Source organism: Nothoprocta perdicaria, unplaced genomic scaffold (genome assembly GCF_003342845.1).
Source record: "Nothoprocta perdicaria isolate Ctin4 unplaced genomic scaffold, notPer1 scaffold_15, whole genome shotgun sequence".
NCBI lineage: Eukaryota > Metazoa > Chordata > Aves > Tinamiformes > Tinamidae > Nothoprocta > Nothoprocta perdicaria.
In genome coordinates this window covers 5,211,710-5,228,897 of record NW_020454649.1, presented here as the reverse complement: position 1 = coordinate 5,228,897, position 17,188 = coordinate 5,211,710, and the positions used below count along the sequence as shown (strand labels likewise).

General features: G+C 43.4%; 1 protein-coding gene across 3 annotated transcripts in view; it reads left to right on the top strand.

The window, feature by feature from the left end:
• The window catches only part of ST5 (suppression of tumorigenicity 5), a 92,221-nt gene that overhangs the window by 37,964 nt on the left and 37,069 nt on the right, over nucleotides 1–17,188 (top strand). For all 3 annotated transcript variants that reach the window (XM_026034662.1, XM_026034661.1, XM_026034663.1), the window contains 3 exons: nucleotides 653–789; nucleotides 14,073–14,221; nucleotides 16,649–16,864. In XM_026034662.1, the coding sequence (XP_025890447.1) occupies nucleotides 653–789; nucleotides 14,073–14,221; nucleotides 16,649–16,864 (502 nt within the window). The remainder of the gene's footprint in view (nucleotides 1–652; nucleotides 790–14,072; nucleotides 14,222–16,648; nucleotides 16,865–17,188) is intronic.

Below are 17,188 nucleotides of genomic sequence, written 5' to 3'. Positions count from 1 at the left end.
CCATCACCCTGCATCGCTCCCTCACGCCACACAGCCTTGGTGTCCTGCCCATGTAACCCCCAGCTGCCAGCGCTTGCTGCGGGGTGGCCAGGGGAATAGGTGACCCCTGTGTTTGTGGATCTGCTTTGGCTTTTATACACTCACCTTTATGCAGGGACATAGCTAAAGGTGTAAGACACAGAAGAGTTTTCAAAACTAAGTCCTAAGTCTTTTAGAGTGGCTGGTAGAGGAATACTACCAAGAGAAATGTCCTTGAAGAGGGAAGGCTGCATATTTCCAGAGCCCCTGGCAAGGGCAAAGCGATTTCTAATCCCAGGACACTGCTGCTATCAAACGCTGTCAAACGACAACAGTCACCTTGCAGGTTTCTTCCTTTCCGTATAATGGAGATAACAGTACTTCCTAACCATGTAGGAATGTCAAAAATATTGTTGGCATTATATTGATGTTATATTGAAGACTATTATGAATATAGGAGCTGAGACCCCTCTACAAGTTAGTAGGGCAGAAGAGGGTTTTTTTTCTTTTCTTTTTTTTTTTTTTTTCTCTTGTCACTTTATGCACATTGTTCAGCAAAGATATACTCAGCTAAATATTTGGGTCAACTTGCATTCTAGTTACTAATTACTTTACTTGTTGTTTTAAACTTCAGAAAATCCTTTGAGTTTGAGGATGCTTCAAGTCTGCAATCCTTGTACCCTCCCTCCCCAACGGAAAATGGGACTGAGAGCCAGCATAAATTTGGATCCAAGAGCACTTTAGAAGAAAATGCCTATGAAGACATTGTAGGTAAGGACCTGTTGCGGCACATGGACTCACAGTAGAATGTTGCTTGGAGATGCTCAGAAAATGCACTGGTGAACATGCCCTATATGAGAACATTCAACTGCTGTCAGTAGAGAGGGTTTTGAGTTGAGAGCAAATGGGCTTGATGCATCAGAGCTAACATAACTGTCAGTCTGCATGCAGGAGGTCTTGACTGCTTCAGACCTCATTGAGCAGTATTGGAAACAGACTGGTTGGTCAACTTCTTGTCATGCCTTTCAAGAACTTGATCATTCTTCTTAACCAAAGTCTTGGCTTTAAGCCATGAGTGGTGTAGAAATGTGAAGAAGTGAAACAGATACAGAGTTCACAGGACTCTCCATTGGCAAGATTATCCTCGCAGGATTGTGTAGTCAGACTGAGCTTTTCGGCCTTCCTCTGTAGACTGCCCCAAAGCAGTCGTCTGCAGCACCATTCCTAGTCTCCTCTCAGTCCCAACTGCTGGTTAAAGAAAAATTAATTTCCTTTAGCTATGGAGCCATCAGGAATGCACAACGAAAACACTGTTTTGATTAAGCCTCACAAGAAAAACATGTTTCTTTTGGTCTTAGAAGGAAATGTATGGCCTATGCATACATTCTTTCAACATAAAAAAGATTTTATAATTACTGAAAATTGGGCAGCCCTTCAGAGCACAGATTTTCCACATAAGTGATGCATCTCTGCATTGTTTTTAACTCTTTCAGTGTTGTATTGCTACAGTGAATACACAAAGGGTACTTTATTTTACCTTGAACAATGAACTTCATCTGTGGAAAACTGGAGGTGTGTCAGGAGACAGAACGTTCTATAGAAGCCTATATAATGTGTCCCGTGAGGAGATGCTGAGGAAGCTGGGCTTGTTTGGTTGCTAAAAAGAATGCTCAGAGTCAATCTGATAGCTGCTTATAAGTGTCTGAAGGGCAGAAAAGGCAACTCGGCCAAACTTTTCTTGGTTGTGCTAATTACTATAGCAAAGGGTATGGCCACAAATAACAGCTTGAGAGATTGCGCTTGGGCATCAGCAAGGACGATTTCACTAGGAGAACCCTGGAGCCCTGGAAGAAGTTGATCAGACAGGCTGCGAAATCATCATGTCTGGGAGGGTGTTCAGGGAATACCCTGAAGTTTCTGTGGGAAGTTTCTTCAAGTGGGAGGTTGGCCTGATGGACTTTGAGTGGTCCTTTCCAGGGAGCGTTTTGATGATTCTGAGATGCACTCTGGAGTTAGTGGCTGTGGCAAAGCACATCCCAGTTTTCTTCTTCTCACAACTTCTCATTGATATTGTAGTTTTGAAAGGAGATAGAGAAAAATGGGACTCAAGCAAGCAAGAAGTCATTGGATTGGCAGCATCCTTTGAAGCTGAGAAGCTGTAGGGACATACAGTCATCAGTTTTTATTTCAGAGCATAGTCTTGGGGATTTTGTCCTCTAGGTTCATGAGACAAGCTTTGCCAGAGGAGAGGCAGATATAATTACCCTTCCTTTAATTAATTAAAACTAGATTTTTTTTTTTTGAGGGGAGAGGAGAGAAAGGGGAAGGGGGATTGTTTGTTTGTTGTACAAACAGTCCTTAATGATTCTGTGATTCTTACACGATCCCCAACCTTCCCGAGCAGTTGGGCCGCCATGCAGTGCGCCCTGGAAAGCGCGTTGTGTGCTGCGCTGCTCCCCTCTGACCAGCGGCCGCGGGTGGCAATGCTCCCTTGCCTGTGTTTGAATCAGAACAAAATGCTCAGTTTGGGTAGGAATCTTTCTTTAAATGAAAAGGAATGTTGGGCTCAATAAAACAAAATCATAATGGGCTCTTCCACCTCATGGAACTGTAAGCTTGCTCCCTGCGTATTATAATTGGTGCATTTTGGCAGGGCAGTGGAAAGATCTGTGGAGAGGCACAGAACTTCATTGTGTTGTGCTGCTTTTTAACAGTCTCTTTCCAAAGTGCTTTATTCAATATAGGCAGAGGCGAGGGGAATACTAAATCAGTATAATTATAATAATCTGTCAAGGGTGATTAAAGACAAGACGAAGTAATTCCATCACCAACTTTAAGGAAACTATCATGGTTTTGTGGATTGCATCTGCATAATTTATACCAGTAGTGTTAGACCCCCTTCTCCAGGTAGCACTTCTGGACTTAGGCAAGCTGGGTGCCTGTGAGGGTTTTTTTGGTAGATTTATGTGCTGTTTCAAACTTGGAAAGGACTTTGCCACTGACACTTTAGGTTTCCTTTGCTAACAACTGCATTAAAGGTGCTGGGGGGAGTGTTGGTCTGTAACCCATTGAACCTTCTGCTCACCCTCATTCTTGTAGGTAGCTCAAACATTGCCACTGTCATAATAGATTTAATAAAGCTTTCTCTTCCTGCAATTAATACTTTTAATACAGTTAGTGTATAAAGGTCTGAAGTCCCCTTAAAAGAAAGTCTGTGAATCTTGTGCAATGCATTGAGCACTTTATTATGAGACATAAAATCCCAACCAGTCTGGGGTGGAAAAGCCTCTGGAGTCAGCTGGTGCAGGCTCTGCTTGAGAGAGGGTTGCTCAGGGCTGCCTCTGCTTCAGTTCTCAGAATACCCCAAGAAGGTTTCTCTGTGCACCCTGTGCTGCTGCTTAACCACCACTGTGAGGAATTTGTTCTTTGTATTTCCGTGAAGGTCTCTATATCCCGTCAGAACTTCTCAGGTTGCTCTTTGTAGCCATTATCTCGCATCCCTTCTGGCTTCATCTTTTCCGTAAGTCTTCTAGGTAGCAGAAGACAGCAATCAGCTGCCCCCTCTAGGCTGAGCACACCCAGCTCTCTCAGCCTTCCCTCCTTATGTCAGGTGCACCCAGTGTTTTTCAGGTCCTACACGACTGCCCTCTCTGTTGCACAGGTACTGCTCGTGCCCTTCCAGGCCTCGCTTTTTAATGACCAGAACAATAATGAGATCCTGTGAGCAGTCTGTGTTGAGTGATGACTTTAAAAAAGGAGTCTTAAGGTATATTAAAAGCAAAAAGGTTTCTGCTTTGAAATCCAGTGAAGTTGTGAAGTTGTAATATGGTTGTACATGTTAACAGATGAAAAAATTATACGTGAAGTTCAAGACAGATACTGGATTGGGAAGTAATGATCCATCCTGCATTAATCAAGACTCAGGAGTATAAGGAGGTGCACATTCCTGCTACTAATCAGGGCAGTATTCCATGTGCAAGGAACCATGTGGACTTCATTCATCTGTATGAGCACTCACAGGAATGTGGCAGTAAACGTAACATTGTTTTGCTGCTTGTGGTTTTGAATGACTCTTTAATCAGACCAAAATTGATGTGTCTTTATGGATCCATTTGGGGAAACCATGCTTGGCTTTGTGTGAATTCAAGAAACTATCATCCTATTAAGAGATGTCTGAGGCAGTTACTTCTGTTGTGCCGGTGGAGAGTGGTATTTCCTGTCATATGTGCCATATGGTTTCAGTTTCCCAGGCTATTCCCCCTAAATTCAGATTAAATATTTAAATATTGTTATTTAATCTTGTGTGTTTCTATAACATTTTCACCTGACATCTATAAGAAAGCACTTGATCACTTAAAAGAAAAAGATCACAAAAAATGAGTGAGAAAAAGGGAATGCAAAATTATAGACAGAGTGGTAAGTTTGACTTGGGGAAAAATGATAAAACCATGTTTAATAAAACAGGCAAACAGGTAAGTTATCATTTTATTTGTACAAGAAATTGCATTCACAGATCTGACCTAAAATACAGCTAAAGAAATCTTTGCTGAGGAAAGTGTCCTTGCCGTGTTTGTGACTGCTCGGGATGCTGGGTGCAGCAGAACAGGTGGAAGTTTCCCTGAAGAGGACACCAGCCAGATCTGCTGCAGAGCCCTCGTAGCTGGGCTGTGTGTCGCGTCTGGTAGGGAGCACGTTTAGCTCCGTGCCTTTTGCCTTGGACAGACCTTTTGCCCTGTCCAAGCAAGAGCCTTTTGCTCCGAGAGATACACAGCCCTTGCTTCAAAACACTTTTTTTTTCTTTTTTCCCCAAGAGGAAGGAAAGCAATTTAAATGTCTTTCCTCCCTAAAGATCTATGCGTAACAATCCTGTAAGGAAAATTTCTGGGGTTTCTTCCGTCTCTGCTATTCCTAACGTCCTGGGAGGACTATTCAGTATATAGCCTTGGTGTATGTTTACCAGATTATTCTTCTTTTAGCAGGTGTAGTCTTTTGTTAGTGGAATAAAAAGGCAATTAGCATGAAAATGCATTTATTACAGCCCTATGTAGTAGTGCAGAGAGATCTTGCCCTGATAAGGTTCCTGCTCAGTCTCACTGGCTCATGTGAAAGGATGGTGTCTGCTTACTAAATATCAATGGTCCAAAGTGGTCTGTAGTGTAAAATTAGTGTAAAATGGTGTAATTAGTGTAAAAGACAATACTAATGAATTAACCTTCGAATTAACCAAATTCTAGTGAAGAAGAATGCGTCTGCTGTTGTCCAGCAGAAATATTGGTTTTTTTTCACTGGGATTGGAGCCCCTAGGAATACAAAGCAGAGGGCACTGGCGTATAGTAGGCCCAATATAAGGCCTAAGTTAGGTGGTCTGGGTGAGGATAAAAGGCATCAGGGTCAAAACTTGGCTTAGAGCTGCTTGGTGGCAGGTTGCTGTGCTTAGTTGACTAGGCCGTTTCTCCTTCCTTTTAATCTTCTAGTTGTAAAATCTTGTTTAATCTTGTAGATATAATCAGCAATAAGGGACTGTTTTGTTCATGAAAAGCATTTTCAAGTGACATTTTGGAAGCTACTGTGGGATAGAGAGGGCAACAAATACCTGCTGTCTGAAGAACTGCTCCTCCCAAGCAGGTCCCGCAGCTAGAAAGGGAACCTGGAGAGCTGCCTGGGTGGATGGATTAGCCATTAAAGAGAGAACCTGGGCAAGAGGAAGGACAGACAAGCGTGTGACGTTTGAACAGCTGGCACGAATTCCTGTGAATAACTCATTCCTCTAACCAATGCCACAGCTACTATGCGATGTTGAAAGCTGAAATGCTTTTGTTTTAAAGCTGAGGTTCGGCTGTAGCAGTCTGGCCCTGCTCTGGAATCTAACAGACTCCATCCGTAAACCTTTGGATGTTTGGATTTTGGTGTTGTCTGCAGTGATAGAGGTTAACTTGAAAGTTTGGCTTTGAGTTCAGTTCAGTCTTTTCCCATTAAGGACACTACAGGCAGCAACAAATTCTTGATGGGATACAGACTTCTCCCCAACTCAGAAACTGGGTTCAGAAAGAACTTGGGTTCAGGCTCTGGTTGTGCGTGAGAAACAACGAAGCCAGTCAGACTGCTCCTCTGGAGTGTGTGATGTTCTCAGTCAGCAGAGTTGCACTGTTCTGGATTGGCTTTGAATAAAAAGGTGATAGTTGAATTGTGTGGAAAATCTGGCCCTTTGTGGAGGAGAAAAGGCAAGAAAAGGAGAGGAACAAGTATTGAGGCAGAAAGGAGATGCAGCTGCTGCGTCTGCTTTGACAACTAGAGCTGAAGCAGCCTAGAAAGTTAAATGATGTCCCCAGAGATGATGCTGGGGGATCTCCAAAGCTAGCATGGGTTTCTGAGTGGGACCATGCTGGTTGGCTGCCATTGCCCAGAGCTGGTGAAAATGCTGCTTGGAGTCTGTGCTCCTGGGCAGGTGAGTTCCTGGCCAGGGCTTCCTGTGGGCCCGCCAGCTCCCTGGGCCTGTTCAGTGTCGTGGTTTGGAGACTTTGAGCCTTTCAACAAACTTCTCTTAACAAGTATTTAGAGCACTTTATGAGACATGAGAGAGATCATAGCAGTTTAATCATTGTGCTTCTGTAGGAACAGTATTGAAACTTGTTACAGTTGACATTCAACATGACTAAGTTTAATTATAAAAAAATCCTGTAGCTGTTTTCCTTTATTCATCCACTTGAGTATTTCACTTCCGCCTGGGGAGAGCTTGTTATTTGCTGCACTATAATGGGACAGTTAATTCTGTGTTTGTAATGGTTTTTGGATGAAAAAATAAATCATTCTAAAATCCCTAACCTCTTATATGGGTACTAGGCCTAGAAAAGTTGACTTTTGGGAGTATAATCACATTCCTATAAATTTTACATACAGGTTTCAGATGCAGGAATTAAATGCCCTCCTGCTGTGCCCAGCTCTCCTCAAAACTGGTGAGGGACAGGTTGCTCTTGGGTAAGTACAGTCTTCTCCCAAGTGTGGAGAAAATGTTAAAATGGACAGAGCTGGGTGTCTCAGCTTTCTCACAATATGTGAAAATGCAGAAGGGAGCTGGGAAGAAGGGCGATGGAGCAGTATGTCTCCAGTCAGTGCTGTTCTTGGAGAGGCCAGCAGCCCAGCCCTGGTGGGTGCCTGGGCAGTTCAAATGGGCAGGCGCAGGTTCCCAAACAAGCTCCTGGGCACGGAGGGAATGTCTGAGGTTTGACAGTCCCTGGTTCTCAAACACAGGGTTGCTCCTTTTACCTCCTGGTAAGACACCTCATCTCTCCTAAAGGGATCAATTGTTCAGGTTCTGATGTACTGCATATCAGGCAGACAGATGATTTAGATCTTAGTTACTGAGTCTTCCATTATCAGTGCCAAGAGCTGCAGAAAAGATGACTGAGATCCAGTTGGAAGATGTTTCAGCTTGACATTGCTTCCAAATTAGAACATTTGCAAAGTTCTTCCAGTAAATGTGGAATAGAGTTAGAGAGAGAGAGAGAGAAACTTGGGGCTCTTGATGTTTCCAGTAAAGTCTCATCATCACATGCCACATTGTCATTGGTCACATTATCATCTTGTGTCATGTCTTAATCTGTCATATTATCATCTTATATCAAAACAGTTCTACAAATCTTGGAGAAAGGGGGATTGCCCAACTGCTACGGGACTGAAGCAGACTTGGAGAGATGCAGTCCTGCCTCCAGGGCTGTGCTAGTCCCTTCTCTGAAGTGACACTCTGGGCTTGTAATCAAACCCGTACCAGTAAGTAGGTCTCTAGATGGCTTGTTAGTCAAAGTCAAAGACTGATTCATACGAAATGCTGCAGGTGGTAATTAAGGCAATGTATATTCCCTCTTCTTCTAGTCTGCCTCTCAGTTTAAAAAGCGTAAGAGTTTTTGGAAAATGTAACTGTGACTATTTTAATAATAGACAGTGCAGAGTAATATCAGCCAGAGAACATTAAATGAAAAAGTATCCATATGTGCTTGTCAAAGAAAGGCCAAATATTTTGGCTGTCTCATCCTATTGATGATCAGCCTGATGATTTGTTGCTACATCAAGATACATGATTTCAGTTATTTCTAATAAACATCCCAGATTTTACTCAGATTCCTGTTTTTTCCTCCATGGAATTTGTTTCACAGCTATGCAATCCATTACGTCTTCTTTTGAAAGTCCCTGCCAGCTTTATGGCCTGGTTTTCTAGTCCACCATGTAGGTTAGTAAAATGGAGTTTAAAATAAGCATGAAGCTGCGCTCCTGTATCCTAGCATAAATCCACAAGGACAGAGCTGAAGTCAGCAGTGTTAAACCTCAGTAAAGCACAGGCAGGCCTAGACGTGAAGATTTCCTACTGTGCTGACAGTTGTTCATCAGTTGTTTTCATGCACATGATTTTGGATTGAATGTTGGATGGATGATTTATTTTGGTGAGATGTTTTATTCATTTATCAGCCATGCTTATTCTTCTGCAGTTGATGCTTGGTTATGATTACAAGCCTAAGTTCTTGCAGTCCTGTGCAGAGATAGCAGGGAGCGGGAAGTCTCTGCGGACTTGCCACACAGCAAAGCAAGGCTGGAAGAGCTCAGAAAGTGCAGTCTGGTATTGACAGACTGCATGGAGCAGGGCTCCAAAGGCCAGTTGCACTGGAGACCTTGCTGCACTGCAAGCTGCAAGGTACTGTGCTGCTTCTCTGTGAATTTGGTACTGATCTGACCTACTGGCTGGTAGGATTATACGCAGGTAATGATCTGTACCTTATTTCTATTAAGGAATAGCTTTTCAGAGCAGCTACATTGTGTCTGTGCTATATTTTGGTATGGATGTAGGTCCTGTCTCTACAGATTCCTGGTATAAATTCCTCAGCTGAGACACGTTGATGCAGCTTCTGTGGTGCTGAAAGAGCTCATCTAGGTGCTAATGATCTAAGTTCAGATACTTTGTGAGAATGTGGAGATTTTGTGGGTTTTATCTATTTGATCTGAACATGCTCATGAACATTCCGATGGTTGTTTCCCCCCAGCCCTGATGGTGTGAATTTGTGTTAATGTAATTTTATGAATAAAGTGAATGACTAATGCAGGCACAGAATGCACCTGGGTTCTCACCACTGAGCACTTCTGTAGACCAAAGTGGGCCAGCAGTGCCAGGGCAGCTATAAATCTGCCCAATGTGCAAGTCCCAAACTGTTGCCTCATACAGTGGAAACACTCCCAGGTCCATTCCCATCACTTCATCATCAGTGGCAGCAAAAGCAGAATTCCCCAAGCACCTGTCTCTGCTTGCTCCCTGTGTGCCCTGTTGTGCTTTATCCTAACCTTCTGTCAGGGCCTGCGTGCACCAGGGGTGCAGAAGCTGCCTGCATTGCAATCTGTCTGCAACTTAGTAGAGATCATGGGCAGGGAGTGAAAAAGACGCTTGGAGAATTTGGTGATGGCATCAAGGGATTGTCTGGGAAAGGAGCTGCTGTTATCCTGTGTCTGCTGTGACAGAAACCTGCAAAATGTTTAGGAGATGGATGCCACCAGCATTGAAAGTACTTGGAGAGTATTCATTTTGCTACTTTTACTTGTATTTAGTCTCAATTTCCTTCTTCATGCCTCTTTTCCTACCCATGTATAACCACTATTTGCACCCCTTGCCTCTGGACATCGAGGCTTTCTCCTAATCCTCTTCTGGGCTGGCAACTGAAGCTTTGATCTTCCCATTCATTATTAGTGTAAAACAAAGTAATTGCCCTATATTTTGTGTATATGCCATAGCATACAGGACATATAGATACGGTCATTTGTTGGATGCTAAAACCATCTCCCTTCAGCTGCCTAAGTTAGACAGATCAGGAGCCTGGGGTGCCTGTGCAGCTGGGGGAGAGGCTGCAGCCTGGGGATTCAGCATCACTCTCTTGAGACAGTATCTGCTTTCTGGCAGCGTTGCCTCCTAATTTAGACACCAATACTCAAGACAAATATGGTTAGTCCTTCCCCTTAGTGTGTATCTGATGTTGATTTTTTTCACTTCATGGTAGAGCAGGAGGCAGGAGTTACAGTCAGCGCTCAGTGAATTATTTGGTTACTCTGATAATTCTTTCTCCCATCAAGGAAGAGTTAATTTCCCTGATTTCTGCCATTTATAGAGAAGAGTCTGCTTTTTTTTTTTTTTTTTTTTCTCCTTTTTTTTTTTTCTCTCCTCAGTCTTGTTCTTCACTCCTTTCTCAGAGTGAGACGGGCTTGCCGCGGGTGCCTCTGCTTCCCACCTGCCACGTGTGAGGGGCAGAGCAGAGGAGTGGGGCTCGGTGGCGCTGACGTGTGGAGCCGCTCAGCACAAGGAGCTGCAACTGCTGGAGGGAATTCATCAATGCTTAAGCTCAAGGCGCTGCATTCCTCAGGGCTTTTCTAAAGATCACTGGTTATTTTATCTTCTTTCTCTTTCCTCTGTGGGCCAATCATTGCATTGCTTGTGAGATCTTCTGAAGACAAATGTCCTGTAGATACATGTTCCGTGTCAACTCAGCAGTTCGGTACGTAGAATCCAAGAGAATGGGAAACAAAAGTGCTTATAGAGAACTGATCTGGAAGCCGGGATGGTGATTACAAACAGTATTTGCCAAGAGGGTGATATCAAGTGTAATCATATGCATTCCAGGATCTAATTCAGCTTCCTTTGAAGTCAGGGATAGTCTGCTGTTGTCTGGTGCACTCATTGGATCAGCCTCTTTAAGCCAAGCGTAGCCTGTGTTACTGCACAGCGTTTCTCCTTTAGGCTCCTAGCAGAGACAGGCACATGAAAGCAACAGGGCAAGTTTCCTTGTTTTTTCTCTGTAAATGTGTTTTCTTTTTGCAGCAAATCCTAATGAAAGCAAAAGCAGCAGAGTTTGCAGATTGCAAACATTCCTTGCCTTGGTCTCTGAGACCAGGAGGGGTGACAGTGTTGAGACACTATCAGAGGAGAAATGTGGAGACTAAGGAGGCAAACCTCTGGAGCCAGCCCAGCTGTATGGAACTCGTTCTCATGTTCATGCTGCAGCATCAGCAGCCAGTGCTGCCTTTCGCCAGAGCTTTCCAGGGCTGCAGGTCCCACAGCTGCTACTGGCTGCTCCTTCCCACTTGCTGGTGCCTGCAGGAGGCGGAGTGGGGGCTGAGCTTGCTTCCAGTCTTGGGTTTCTTGTCTCTTGTCCTTCTTATCCTTGACACTGGGTAAGCAGTGCAGCTGTGCTCATTGGTTCTGTTTTTGCGTGTGTGGTCTCTTGGGTTTCTTCTACCCGGCAGAGCATATATACTAAAAAATGGTAGTCATCTAAGATTTGGAAACTGCTCGAGACCTGGGCGATAAATGATCTCTTTTAGTTCTCTGATGGAACTAAAGAACTTGGTTCAAATACCAAATCAGAAAGAAACAAGTTGTTTCAGATTGATCAGGCCATTTCATCATCAGAGATTTGGGGGAAGATTGATTTATCAGTGAAGTATATTCTGTTCCCAGGCATCATTTCAAAATGAGAAACAAATGAAATAATTAGATTTTTAAGCAAAAAAAGAAAAAAAAATAGAAGAAATGCTCTGCATAAAGCTGTATATCTTGAACAGTAAATTGGTCTTCTGAAGGAACTCAGACAGCTCTAGGCAAAGAGTTAAAATCTTTCCTTTACTGTCTCCACTGACCTCAATGTTACACTGAGGAGGAATTTGGCCTGAGTTTTCTTTTGGTAGGGAATCTGAGTCAGAAAGCAGCCTCTGTGCATGGTCCTTTGCTCCTCCCTTCTCCTCCATCCAAGACTTCTCTGGACCTGTTTCTATACTTAATATTTAAGGTCAACCTTGGTAATGTTAAATTTAACTGAGTTCAAGCAATTCTCTTTTACATTGAATCTTGGAAAGGGAATTGAGCTAGAATTTTTAAGTACTGTACATTTTAAAGGGATTCCTCTTCAGTAATGGACTTGTTTCTGCTCAGGAGTTTGGATACTGTGCAGGCTAATGTAATAACATTTGTTTTTGCAAGGAAGCATATGTTTAACTGCTGTCTAATGTAGTCGGGCATTTTGAAATCTATTAATCCATTCTGAAATGCTTGCTTGACCTGTACTTGACTTGAGCTTACAAGAAATTTTATTATGCTAGCTACAGTCCAATTAGCTGTACATAAGAGTATTTTGCAACATTTACTACTTATTGTTGTTGAGATTATCCTATCTGGACCTCTACAGCTTACAAGTAATAGAATTGGTGTGCAATTGTCTGCTTTTTTTTCTTTATTTTCTTTCTGCAGAAGGAATCAATCAGTTATGGAGTCTTCCCAAGGCTTGTGTAGCTTAGTGTTTTGTAGGAGCATTTGTGGCTGTAGATTTCTGGTTGGTTGCCCTCCTCAGAAGGCCTTTCCTCAAAGTCCCTTCTGCACCTGAAGGTCGTCCTTCCACTGCGTGTGTGGACAGCCCATGAGAGCAGAGCCCCTAGAACTGGATTCCCTCTGCATGAGATAATGAGCTCTGACTGCCAAGGCAAACATTCTTCAAGAGCAGCAGCTATTCTGGCTTTCTAATTAAACAATACTAAAATGTTCACTTGTGCTTCTGGCTGATTAGAAATCTTCATGTGATTCCTTGCTGAAGTAAAATTGTGTTTTTGCTCAGTGCTTGTGACATGTGAGTGTGGGAACTTGCTAAGCAGAAGCTTTTGTCGCCGTAATCAATGAATCAAGCAGGCCGGTGCTTCCAGGCACAGCAGTGCGGTAGGAAGCACGAACTCTTCCCTTGTGTGCAAAGGAGAAGTGAAACATTCTGTCCCAAACCAACAAAAAGAGCCAAATGTACTAGGTTTAATCCAGATCTTACTCTCACTGGAAAGATCTGTGCCTCAGCTTTCATCCGTGTGAAAGGGATGAACAATTTTTATAACATCATTACTGCAGATAAACTATGCTATACTTTTCTGTCATCAATTTTCAATTAATACAATATGTAATACAACTGTTTTTCTCTTGGAGTTCATATTTAATAGCTTGAATTGCCATATATATTTTCTAAAACTGTACGTTTTAGGGTCAACATTAGATATAAAAACAAAAACAAGTGGATTTACAAGCTTTGAACTTCCTGCATGTTTCAAGGTTCTGCACATTGCTGCCTTGAATTTGAGTAGGGCCCTTAGCGGGGATGATTCCCGGTAGATGCAGATTGTTCTGTTTACTGGTGTTTGTTCATCTTCATGTTTCTTAGCTTAGTGAGAGGTTAGTGGATTCAGAAGGTGTAGAAGTGGCAGCTGAAGGATATTAGATCTCATATGTTAAACCTGGATTAGAAAGTTTGGTTCTGATTTTCAAACACTAACAGTTTTAAGACTGCAGTCTCATTTTAGATTTTTTTTTTTTTCATTTAACTCATTTAGGCATTGACTGCTCAAGTGTCCATATATCACTGGCTAGATGAATAGCCCTTTGGGAGCTATCAGTTCTAGGCAAATTGAACTGAATAGCTGCTTAATTAGAAAGCATGAGGGACATCTAAAGAATGCTTGGAGGACACAGTATGGCCAGTGCAAAAATTGTTACCTTATCCTTCACATTTCCCAATCTGCTCTTGTGACGCTGCTGACTTGAGGTGTTTATTCTTTCCTTTCTTCCCTGGAGGGAAGGGAAAAATGAATGTAGCATCAAATGGAAGCTGCCTTGCCTTGTCTAAGGGTGGTGTGTTGAGAACGGCTGCTGCTGCCATGCCCTTCGCCTTGTGAGCAGCTGCTGTAGGTTGATAACATCTCCTGATATAAAGTAGTTATGTGTCTTTGGTTTTACATATCAATAAATTATGCACAGCTGGGGATGCTCAGAAGCACATCTTATGAAATCTTTGCATTTTATTTAAAAAAAAAAAAAAAAGAAAAAAAAAGCTTGTTGACCTCATAGCCAAGTCCTAGTCCAAATACTTCCAGCTGCAGCTAGAGGGATGAGTCATGCTGAAAGCTGAGGAGCTTTATAAAAGCCTTTCACTTAGTTCACATGATTTTTTTCTTTTTATTTATACATTCCTGTCTGTTTTTCTTTTTAAAAAAATGTGAAGGCGAGTCACCCAAGGAAAACCCGTATGAGGATGTGGAGCTGAAAGGGCGTCACGCGGGCCGAAAATCCCATCAGCTCTCAGAAAATTCCCTAGATTCCTTGCACAGGATGTGGACTCCGCAGGACAGGAAATACACAGCCCCTCCGCAGGTAACGCGGGCCCCGCAGCCCTGCGGGACGCTCCGCAGGGAATCGCGCACGGCATGGGAGAAGGAGCAGCTGCAGGGAAGGAGAAGGGGAGAATGGGAAAAGAGTGAGCTCAAATACGGCAGTTGTTGCTGCAAAAGCTCTTGGCGGCTCCAAGTCAGCCTCAGCCCTGGCTTGCAGAAGCTGTTTGGAGTAACCCTGAGGGGTGCTGGTTAAAGCCTCGTGTGCGTCGCCAGAATCCTTCCACCCTTGCTCAGGGAGCTGAATCTGGCCCTTAATGTTTAATTTGATTGAGCCTCCAAGCTTGCAGCTTTGTGTTTTGCCTCCAAGCTTACAGCTGAGGCTTTAGTAGGGGCAGCAGGGAAAGAACTGAGTTTCTTGGTTTTGCAAATGTGCTGTTACATGAGGCCTGTTGTAACTTGGTACCGTGCAGTGCAGCATGTTTTCTTGTAAGACGGAGAAGGCCAAGCATACCTCCCCCCATAAATAAATCACAAAATAATCAGCAAAACCTGCGTGCATTTAACTAAGGCGGCTGCATGAGCTCTGTTGACAACATAAAGCAAAGAACAGGTACTCAGCAGACTTTTCATCTTGTGCTGAATTTCCAAAGTAACCTGGTTTCGTGGAACCAGTAACCTGGAAAATGTCATGTTTCATTGTTATTTGGGGTAATTGGATTCATGAGGAAAAAAAATATTTGTGTATATAATTTTGAGATTCAAAATTCATTTACATGAAGTTCATTTTGCATTGAATCAATGAAAAATATGTTGCATAGAATAAAAGCCCACAAAAAATCATATTGTGGTCTTGTAGAGTGGGCTAAAACAAAATCTAGTATTTCTTCATTTAGTTACTGTGTTGGGGGCCTTGAGGGCACTGCAGTCCAAAAGCTGAAAGTATGATCAGGATTCCTAGGATATATCTGGCATGTCATTTACAAAACAGGAACACTTTGAGCAGAGTTACTGAGAGGGGAACAGCAGGTGGAAAGCGACTGATGAGGTAGAACAAGGAGAAACAAACTGCAGCAGTGAAGGTAACCTCATAGCGAGAGGCACGTTGCACATAATGTTTTTTGGCTGTACTCTGTGTGTATGTGTGTGTTAACTGGAATTGTGATAGCTCCTAGACCATCTAACTAAAGAGCATCCCTATAGATCCATGGTACGATACTGTTCATGCCCCAGAGAAAATCCTTGTAAATAAAGCAAAAGTGTAGGGTAAAGAGTAAATCTCTTTTACAAAGTATGTCCAAAAGATACATAGATTTAAGTGACTTCTGTGGAGTTACACAGTAAATAAATGATCTCTGATATCTTAGTAATGGGGCTATCTTTGCTGTGGTAGCTTCTTCCTGAAATGCAGCTGGGAGTTTCTGTCAGTTCTGCTGTAACTGCACAGACATTCTTCTGGTACATAGAGCAAAGAGACACTAGCAGCAAGTCCGATATGGGCCTGCAGAATTCTGCAGTGACCAGAAATAGAAGAGTCTCCATTTCCCGAAGAACAGCAGCTTTGGCAACCATTTGTCACCCATTTTTTTCCAGCATTTGCAACATAGCTGGATTAGCAACATGACTTTTCAGTCATGGGTCATGATAAACAAGATGGAAGAGATCAGAAGGTCAGCAGACTTTTGACAATCATGTCCAAAAGAATTCCTTTTGCTAAAATATACACTGCTGTGGATTTTCCTGGCTTGCAGACCCTCTGGTGAGCAGAGACCTCGGAAGCGTTGGCTTATGATCATTTTGAGTGCAATTGAATCGTCTCCCTTGCCCCTTTGCTAGTTTCAATTTTTAAGTTCTCACATAAAAAAAAAAAAAAAAATACTGACAATGATGTATTTGTGATGGAAAATGAACAGAGGCACCTAGGTTTAATGACAGGTTGTACGGCTGCAACTGGGGAAAAAAAGCCCACATACATAAAATATATACATGCACACAAACATATTTCTATAAAAACATATGTATGCCCTTTAATTGATTAACCTTGTACCTAAGAAAGTGGGGCATTTACTACTTGCAGGTGTACGGCCAGAGAATATTGGCAAACGCTGGTGAGCAGTTGCTTGACAGCATGGTGCTTTTTGTAGACATATCAGTCAAGCTTCCTGCAATATTTGAGGTAGATACAGGAAGGGCAATTAGGTGCACAAGCAAACAAGGAGAGCAAGGTGGAGTAAACGACTTACTCTCTTGTAGATTGCAGCAAAGCAAACAGAGCTTAAGTAAAATCTTAGATATTATCCTTTCATTATCTTCTTAATTTTGGCCTTGAACCCTGTGTTCCTGCACGCTCTGTAGAGCGGTCGCTTGCCTGGTGTGGTGGCCTCGCGTAGCTCCCACTTGCTCAGAGCGCTGCTTCTGCCGCCCGCGTTGCTGAGGCCGGGAAGAGCTCAAGCTGTTCTTGCTCCTGCAGCTGCCCTCCAAGCCCAGCAGCCAGTCTCTGCGCGTGGGGAACTGGTCGGACCGGAAGAGCCACCGCGTGCCGCGGCTGCCCAAGCGGCACAGCCACGACGACATGCTGCTGCTGGCGCAGCTCGGCATCCCCTCCTCCCCATCCAGCCTCAACGAGGACAGCCTGAGCACCGCGAGCGAGCTGCTCTCGACACGCCGGGCCAGGAGGATCCCAAAGGTACCGCCAGTGTCGTCGTGTCCCGGCAGAGCAGCAGAGGCTCCATCCTCAGCTTTCACCAGTGGTAAAATGCTAGGGCAGAACAGCTCATGACCTGTCTAAGCTGGCCCTACAGCGGCCAATATTACGCTGTGGGGACCATTGTCACCGTGCAGTAAATGGCCACATTCACATCCCTGCATTTGCCCACAGCCCAGAGGATTTGCAAGGGCCTTCTCAAAATAGAGGGGTTCTGATTCATATTAAAGGGATCTGAGTGCTCCTTAGATTTGACATCTGGGCCTCAGAAATGAAGATTAAACTGATTGCAAAACCTCTGCTCTG